At 37.5% G+C, this 9,582-nt stretch overlaps 1 protein-coding gene across 1 annotated transcript in view; it reads left to right on the top strand.

Annotated features, from left to right (window-relative positions):
• The window catches only part of LOC140150021 (germinal-center associated nuclear protein-like), a 177,576-nt gene extending 169,457 nt beyond the window's left edge, over positions 1-8,119 (top strand). The window contains exons 27-32 of the mRNA XM_072172025.1: positions 145-246; positions 1,565-1,655; positions 4,724-4,896; positions 5,562-5,679; positions 6,771-6,968; positions 7,683-8,119. Coding sequence (XP_072028126.1) covers positions 145-246; positions 1,565-1,655; positions 4,724-4,896; positions 5,562-5,679; positions 6,771-6,968; positions 7,683-7,986 — 986 coding nt within the window. The 3' untranslated portion in view covers positions 7,987-8,119. The remainder of the gene's footprint in view (positions 1-144; positions 247-1,564; positions 1,656-4,723; positions 4,897-5,561; positions 5,680-6,770; positions 6,969-7,682) is intronic.
• The last annotated feature ends 1,463 nt before the right edge of the window (positions 8,120-9,582 follow it).

Consider the following 9,582-nt stretch of genomic DNA (forward strand, 5'->3'; position numbering starts at 1 on the left):
TATGTTAACTCCCAGATAAGGGTGTGATGTTGTTTCTTGCAAAATTGGGTGCAGAGGACAGTGTGTGTGTCAGGGTGCATTTAATCAGTCAGTGTGGTATGAGCATTAATAGTAATATTTCTTTTCTGTGTTTTTACCTTACAGAGTTGCCTAAACCGAACTGGAACTTACCCAAAGTTCTGAGACTACTCAATGATAGAATACTTGGACTGCGGCTGCCTGATGTGCCTCATGTACATCAAGATTGTAAGTGAAACGCTGTGAACTTTGACCTGGTATTATGTTACAGTTCCCTTAAACAATGTTTCATATTTTAAAAAAAAAAAAAAAGAGGTCATAACTGACTCAACTAACTAGACTATAGTTCCGCTCACATTGTCGGATTTTTGCCGGGCGGAACTTGGTCGGCGCAAGTTGCTAGGAGTAGCGGTAGGAGAAGTGGCAATGTGAAAATGGTCTGCACAAGTTGCGCCAGGCAAACATCTAAAGATTTATTTATGACTTGTTAGGTCTAATCTCAGCCAGGCATATTAAGCATCGTGAAGGCTGTTACACCTGGCACCCAGTGTAAGTTTGAACTTTTTTTGGTTGGAAGCTAAGACATTACATTTCGTGTGGTTGAAAAAGTCATGGAAACACCGGAAGTGGTAGCCGATGTTTACGCCGACCAGAAGTAAATGCTTGGTGGAACTGGTAAGCATAGTGCTAAGAGTAGGCGAGGTGTGGAGTAGGGAAAATATTTGTAGAATTTTTATCACTGTTAGCATAATAAATTTACACTTGGTGTAGCTCAAAATGTGAACATGACTAAACAGGGGTGTGAAATCTCCTCTTTTAAGCTGAATTCCTCTTTTTTGGAAATTTCTTTGAGGCAAAATTTTAGCTTTTTCTTTCATTTTCAGCCCATTTTGAGCATATTTCAGTGCTTTTCCTCTTTTCAATAGAGGTCACTCACACCCCTGAGTAAATGAATCATGAAAGTACTCCATCCTTCGGAGGGGATGTTAAGCTGTCGTTCCCGTATACAGAGAGCCATACCTGTATATGTATCCCGCAGCTAGTTTTGAAAAGAGTAGGGTGTTAACCCGTTCCTGGATTCAAGTGGACCCCAATGGAAATACATTTCAATTAGAGGCTTTTTTTTGGTTATCCAGCAAAAACCAGAACAAATCAATCAAATCAAATTCAAAATGCAGTTTTTCCTCTCTTCTCCCCTGACTTAAACTTGGTCAAAATGAGCTTGAAAAACATTTCAGATGCAAGCTACATAGTGAGTTGCGATTTCATAACCTGCTTTACGGGCCTAACCGACCCAGATTTTGGGAGAATTTTTTACTTTTGCTAAAACTTTTGGGGCAAAAATGTATTGATTTTAACTGTTCAAGCTTTCAATGATATTTTATTCTCCCGAAAAAAAGAAATCCAGACCAACCCTACTTGAAAAGTTTATCTGCCCATAAAACAGGTTTGGTTTGGGGGGTTTTTTTGTCGCCGTATATACACATTTACATATTATCAACCATTTCAAATGATTGGAGTGAATTTTGTTTTTGTTCTTTTTTAGGTGATTGGAAGGTTGTTTGGGAGTCTCTTCACAACTATGTATTAGACTTATTACCAGGCAGGGAAGTGGACAAGGCACCTCTTATATCAAGGTATCTATAATTTGGAATATGCATATCTTTAGCTATGTTGTATATTGTAAGGCTCTGTCATGTTTTGATCCAAATATCACCAAATTTACAAAAGAGATCAAGAAATATACGAGGAGTGTTATAACGAGAATAGTGAAAGGGAGACACTGCTGCAGTGTCGGGGAGCTGAAAATTACCTTTGCCAACACCTGCAATCCCGGTTGCAAAGAATCGGTGTTTAATATGCTGTTTCTGGTGTTGGATTTCCCATTGGGTGCTCCCAGGTGCAGGCTGGTATTTTACCAGAGTGAGGGAATGAGCGCTCTCTGCCTCCCTAGCTCAGTTGCTGAACATGCCAGCTTTAGGGCGAAGGAAACCATCAGGTTGAACGGCCAATATGTTCAAATGTCTTGGCCATTTGTTTTCATCATGATGAGATATTGCTCCGTTCTTCCCCTTCTAGTTACTCATATCTTGGTGTTCATGGCATTTGTTAGGTTAGGTTTAATACCAGGTCTTTCAAGAACATTTGTGAGTAATGTTCCGGCCGGACTTTGTCCTTAAACTGCTGGAGAACAGTGCGGTAAGATCGGGTGCTGTTTTTCTGGTAGGGCTAGTTTAGTACCAAGGTCGCTTGCCATGAACATCAAGCTCCATCTTCGTTTTCTTGAGTATACTACTCAAGAACAGTAGTGATATATATATTGGCGTAGCCTATCCCAATGGCTATTTTCATCATGGGCCAAAGAATGCAATGTAACCTCAAAAAGTAAAGTTACAAGCATTTGATTAGACGAAAGTTCAGTTTTAAAATTGGCAAACTGACCTATACACGCCTGGTCGAATAGCGTATAACGTGTAGTGAACACCGTATACGTAGTATACTCCTATGTGAACTCAGCCCTAGGTCCCACAAGAAATACTGTGCAAACGTTGCTATCCGATTCCTTAAGTCTGCAGCTTAGGGAATTTTCAGAACATTGACACAGTTATGGTATGGGAAATAACACTATGTACTAAACGGCATTTCAGAAATTATGATACTATCTTGCTGCATGCATCAATTTAAGTTTGAAGCCCTCTAGTGTATTTTTGTTTTATCTGTGAAATCTGAACATTTCCGGATATGATTGAGGGCACACTTTGATACATTGCCTTTATGGTTTATGGTAGAACTTAGGAGCCCTGTCATTTTGGAAAGCTTTAAGAAAGATCTGTTTGTTGATTTGTTTGCTTGTTTGTTGATATTTCAAAATGTATCTCATTACAAAAGATTATCTCATTAGGTGATCACATTACATAGCAAAGCTATATAAACAGATTTGTGTCAGCGGACAGCTTTACGAACAATTTGCCACCACTTTTATCAAAATCGGAGGAAGTTGGAATTTTTTTTCCCTGTTACAACCAATAAAGTGACATTTTACCCCAAAATGATGTTTTTGTACGATAACTCGATAACGATAGGTTGTTTGAAACTCTTACCTTTCAACATTTAAATGGTATAACTTAGGGGAATAAAATCGCATCAATTACTTTATTTTGCAATTTAGTTTTAGTGTCTTAAAGAAATTGCTTTTGTCTTAAGGGAACTAGGATGAGCGTTTCTACAGCATTTTTTGTGGGACATGAGAGCACATCACACCTATCGAATTGCATTCTGAATACGAAGAATGTCTTTCTGATATCAAATAATTTTCATTTTTTGAAATTCACAATATAATACAAATTTTATGACAAATTATTAAAATTTGATATTTTTCACATTTTTATATATAACAGTCCTCAAGTAAATTTTATAAATCTAATGATATATTCTTAAAGTGTATGTAGCTGGGAGGAAAAGCCGACGATCAATTGAAAATTTTGACCTTTCATATTGAAGATATGGATTTTTTTTCCCAAAAGACCGAAATTTTTTGATGTTTTGTAAAGTTTACTTCGAGTACTGTTAAATATCAAAAACATCAATTTTAATCATTTGCCATAAAATGTGTATTACATTGCTAATTTCAAAAATCAAAATTATTTGATATCAGAAGGACATTCTTCGTATTCAGAATGCAATTCGATATGTCTGATGTGCTCTCATGTCCCACAAAAAATACTGTCGAATGCTCAAAACGCCAAGGCTCATTCCCGTTCCCTTAAGTGTATTATACTGTTTGTGTGCAATGTACATATGGTGGCAATTTGGGCCACTTCTTGTGACTAAAAGATGAGACCCTCTCAAGCAAATTGAGAACAATATAGTCAAAGTTGTTTTTGAGTTGATTTACCCTAGCTAATCTTATTTATGTTCTTATTACAATATGTGGATTCATGATTTGTTGATTTGTTTACATTTCGAGGGTTGAAAACCAGAAAGCCATAACTCACAATAACCTGCTCTTTCAAAAAGAGCATAAAGTTGACAATAACTTTCTGAAATATTCCAGATTTTAAAATTTTTACCATTTGGAATCATACAAACATGTTAGGATGGCTTGTTGGTCTTCAAAAACCAATATTTCCTCCAGAACTTCTTTTGTTTTCTATGCAAATGTTGAAGACTGTATTCTTTAACTTAAGGGTATATGATGTATTGTTGGTCGAAAAAGCAAAAAAAATTAGTAGTTCACAGCATCTTGCAAATGGTAGTAAGCTTTAGCAAAAATCGCATTGCTCAATTCATAGCGAGTGTGTAGAAGAATTCATATATCACAGATATACTTTTGTAGGTCCTGTGGTTCTTGAGTTATGTTGTAAAGAGGGCTGAAACAACAACACTTTTGTAAAACGTACATAACTCATTAACAACAATAAATTAAGCAAATTTTCAAAGTATATGATTTGTTAGAATGAACTTTTGCAAAACACCAAAGTGTTATTTTTCAATAAAATATTGATTCAGATAATGAAAATCATATTTTTTTTGGCTGCTTTGACCAACAATACCCTTAAGCAGTTGACTGTAAAAAGGGAAAGATAATTCACTTTTTGTAGGAAAAATACCCTTAAATATAGCCCTACATAACTTGCCAAATCAGTTTTGAATATTTTATTACACATTGTGAATAAATTTATTGTAAACCTTGTGTTTTTGACAGAGTACAATGGTTGCTAGATCGGAGCAGAAGATCATTCCAGAATACTTGCTATTTGAACTATGACACGCCAGGTTGCGAGCCAACTGCAAGACACATACCATGGCTAAGCATCATAGAAGCATGCATTACACATATGGTGACTGTCATGAGTGCAGAAGATGACAACTATGCTGGTAAGTAATAAGATCAACATTTGACCTTATGTGACCTATGACATGCCAGGTTGCGAGCCTACTGCAAGACATATACCATGGTGAAGCATTATAGGAGCCTGCATTACACATACATGGATTATGTGTGTATTGTGATGATCATGAGTGCTTACCAGGCTCACAAAAATAACCACTGAGTCCTAATTAATGGTGATTTTAAAGTTGTGGGAAGACATGATGTTGATTCAAGCTATCAAATAGATAATTTTTAACAAATATCTCATACTTTTAATTTAGTGTCATTTTTCAAACTGTTTACTTTATTTTGATACACACTCTATAGTTGTACTAAGTGTACTATGTAGAGCAGGATGTTAACCCCTGAGTGTCCCATATGTGATGCGATCAAGCAAAATCAGTTGGAACTCAGAAATATAAAATTTGAAATTGAATAACCAGTTCCAAAGATATGAGCAATTAAAGAGTCTCCAAAACAGCAGGAAACAAAATTAAATCAATATTTCCAAGTTCCGAATGATTTTGCTTGATCGCATCACATAATCCTTCTGCTTGCCATTCCTTAAGAATCAGCCTCTGTGGACTCTTGTAACTTCTTGATAAGTATTGCTAAATGATTGTACAAAGTGCCCTCAAGTTTTATGAATGTTTTGCTTATAATTTTACAGATGATGATCCAGTGACCATCTACTATTTTAAGAGTGAATTTGACTCGTTCACATCACCTCAAGAATGGAAACATGCAAGAACTACTACCAGAGAAGATACTTTTACACATCCAAACAGGTATGTACGCCACACTCGCCCACACACCACTACAGTTATTTGCCGGCAAATGGGGACTTTATACTAACTATCCAAATGCGGACATATTTTTTCTAATTTTCTGCACATAAGTGGGGACGCTGACCTATATTACACAAATTATATTTATAAATATTTGTTTTTAATCCTAACTGAACCAGGTCTCATTAAATCTCACTATTAAAACCACTGCTTGTGCATGTATTGCACGTGATGCAATGACGCAATCAGCCTAAGTCATAATACCCAGGGAATCGCTGGTCAGCGTCACCCGTGTGGCTACAGGTCGGCAATCTTCTGCGTGGCATGCGAGGAGTCCGAGGTTCAAATCCAGGGGATACCAAATGACTTCTTTGTTCATCTTCTCTCCTTTTTTGTTTCTTCTTTCCCTTCCAATAGCAGTTGGGGTTAACCTGTCCACTAAGGACTTATTCTTATATCAATAATAGAGGACACGTTGTCCAGTCTGTAATATCGAATTGATTAATTCGAATTAAACAATTCATTGATGTTAGCAGTGGGTAGTAGCCATTACTGCCAGTAGACAGGAAGTCTAGAAAGTTGACCTCAACGCTGTAGGTGGTCTTCCTGTGCATTTGAATGGGACAGCAGTAACCGTGGCCAATTTTTAGACCAAAATTTTGGATTTTTCAGATTGTTTTCTAAGTTTGTGAGAGCATAACAAGACTATCCGTCAATGGATTTTTATTTCCGTCGGTAAATATGTTTTTAATTAAGTTTTTCATAACATATTAAAAAGGCAGAGACCCCTGCTGTATAATAAATTAGCTAGGTAATTTTTGAGTAACCTTGGTGGAAATTAACAAAAATGTGCCTTTTCTTTTGTGTGTGTACGGTCCATCACATGTCATTTGGTAGTCTTGTAAAATGTCTAATGGCGCTGCCCATGGCCACTCGATGAATTGTTTAATTCGAATTAATCAATTCGATAAATAGACTGTTGTCAGATGCAATTTTAGTCACTTGCACATCTCAAATATATCTTTTAAGATCTTAAAAGAAGATTTCCTGCCTGATATTCTTAATGGATTTACTATTTTGACTTCCTGCAGCTTCAATCAATCAGTCCTAGAGACAGTACAACAAAGACAGACTCAGCTTGCAGAAACACATTCCACTGATAACATTACCCATGAAGGTTCCTTTCCGAAGATCGTCTTAGAAGATGAACCTCCTTCAGTGGTTGCTGCAAAAGACACAGCAGAATATCTGAAAATCAGGCTCCATGCTGAGAAGCAAGAAACTCAGAGGTAGGATAAGAGCTGTTTTTTTCTTGTTTGTTTATTTACCGTAAAAAACTTGACAGTTAGCATATGTGCTTACTATCGAGCGCTTTCAAAAAAAGTTGAGAATTTTATATCACTGGAAACCTCTGGCTATATAATGTTTATGTACCAAAAATTTCTTGCGGATTAATTTGTTTAGCAAAGATATCGTGAAATTTGAATTTCGTTCTGGTATACCAGAACGAAATTACAACACATTGTCTATGGAGCAGTGTAATACACATAATCATTCATAACTCGCAAACGCACAATCAGAATCAACTGAAATTTTGGGAATAAACTCTTTTCGTGGACATCTACTGACAAATGTCATAAAAAGAAGATGCTAGGATCACAAAACACTCCTTTAATGAGCTTATTTGCATATTTTGCCTACATTTTCATTAAATCACTCTGCAGTTTAAATGCAATAACCGATCAAACTTGGTATTTTGATAGTTTATGGTGCCCTGATGTGCTGCATATTTCTGAATATTAATGAGCTTATTTGCATATTATTTGTATATTTACAAACCTTTGTTATTTACACACCTTCGTGTGGGGGCCACCTTAATTACGAACCGCGTAATTCGAGTTCTTTAGAGGAGAGACTCGGTTGGTGGCAACATGTTTCATTGATGTTATTAGATAACCAAGTTTGTGCTCACTAGTCTCAATCTCTCTACTTCTGTTGTACAGGTACGAAGATCTTCTGAGCTCCTGGTTGAGTGACGGCTCACCCCAAATTGACCTGAACACTAGCATGGAATCCATTGATGAAGGAACCCCTCTGACAGTACACATACCCCAGTGGCATGATGGGAAGGCTACAATACCTGCAGTGGATGGGAGCGCAGTGAGGCGAGATGAAACAAGGGGTGCGTCAGGTGGAGGGGAGGAGACATTGTCAGAACGTCTGGCGAAGCTGAAGCAGCAGATTGCAACGGAGAGGAGAGCGGAAGAATTGGAAGAGTTGAGATTGGCTCAGTTACTTGGATTATGAAACACTTAATTAAAACTGCTTTTGTGACATGATTTGATCCAATCAAACCGAAGTTAGCAATATTGAAATTGAGATAATAGGCACAAATAACAAAAAATAATAATAATATAAGACAATGGACACGTAGAAAATGCATAAACAGACTCAACATCGCAGTGTGAGATGCGATGGTGCTTTTAAAACTGAAATCTGAGCCAGGTTTTTACGAGCTCGGCGGTGAAAATTGTCATCGCGTGGTGGAAATTTTGTCTGCGATGAGAGTTGCACTTTGCTCAACTTTCTTCGCATCGTACTACGATATTGCGGCCGTGCAAGCTTGTGATCAGCTGCTGGAAAATCAAGGTCGGCAGAATGACCATATTAGGAGATGCAGACCCCCATGCTTTTATCGTGTGATACTGTAATGTTTTAAAGCATCACAGCCACAGAGGAGTAAGATAGACAGAGCGCGTACCACCAGTCAAAGTCTCCGCCTCATCCAATAATGAGGGCCGATTGTTCCATGAAATGCGACAGGCGAGACTGCTACGCAATTACCGCGTATTTTCATGGTCTATTGCGTAATCGCGAAAGCACGCAACGCTCTATCGCGATATCGCCGAAGGCACGCAGCGCTGGCGTGATTGTTAGACACAGCACGATCGAACAATCGGCCCTCATGAATATGCGAGAACTGGTAGCATACAATACACGGGGACTTTGACTGGTGGTACGCGCTCTGTCTATCTTACTCCTCTGTGATCACAGTGCTGCGATGTGGAGTCTGAATCGGACTTAACTTTGTATTAGAATGTGCCACAATCTCATTTTTACAGATTTCATCGTCAGTAAACTTAGGTACTGACGATAATAACTCAAATATCTAAATTTCAACTTTGTTCTGAGTGGTTCAGATCATGTCACATTTGGAAATGTAATTGAGCGTATTGATTGGAAAATTTCTGAATGTTCCGACATTGCTTATGACCTGATGACAGTATATATATTTACCACAAAAGTGGAGGCTGTTTATGTTAATACAGTGAATCAAATTCAGATGTATCACAAAAATGACATGTATCACCTTGGCCATATACCAAGATCAAAACTGAAGAGCAGTGTGTAAATATGTACCCACTTTGGTAAATTACCAAAACAGCTTTTTTATATATATTTATAGTGAGGAGTCAGCAGCTAATATCATTCCAGATAAAGGTGTAGGCTTCAAATTAAGTTACCCATTTGGGTAACTCCATTTGAAATTCATACTCCCTGTGTGGGAGATTAAGGTCATGTCTTCCAGGGGTGTATGGATTTTAACTGGAATAGCCGATTGCCACTCTGCTAGTTCAGTATAATTAGTATAACTATGTTTGATTAGAAGTACAAACCTTCCCCTTTAGCTTTCCCTCTCCCATTCCCCCTTTATCAATGTTTGGGGAGACTGGAGAGCCCAAAGTGCTTTCATCAACATTGAATTAGGGGAAGAGTAGTGGCAGATTACATCTATGCAGAAGTCAAAGGGAATCTTGACCCTACCCTCTTCAAGATTTCACCAATTCGTTGGTGAAAATACGTCTAATCTTTACCCTATACTACTGGAATAAACCATAGGGT

This window comes from Amphiura filiformis, chromosome 4, assembly GCF_039555335.1.
Source record: "Amphiura filiformis chromosome 4, Afil_fr2py, whole genome shotgun sequence".
NCBI lineage: Eukaryota > Metazoa > Echinodermata > Ophiuroidea > Amphilepidida > Amphiuridae > Amphiura > Amphiura filiformis.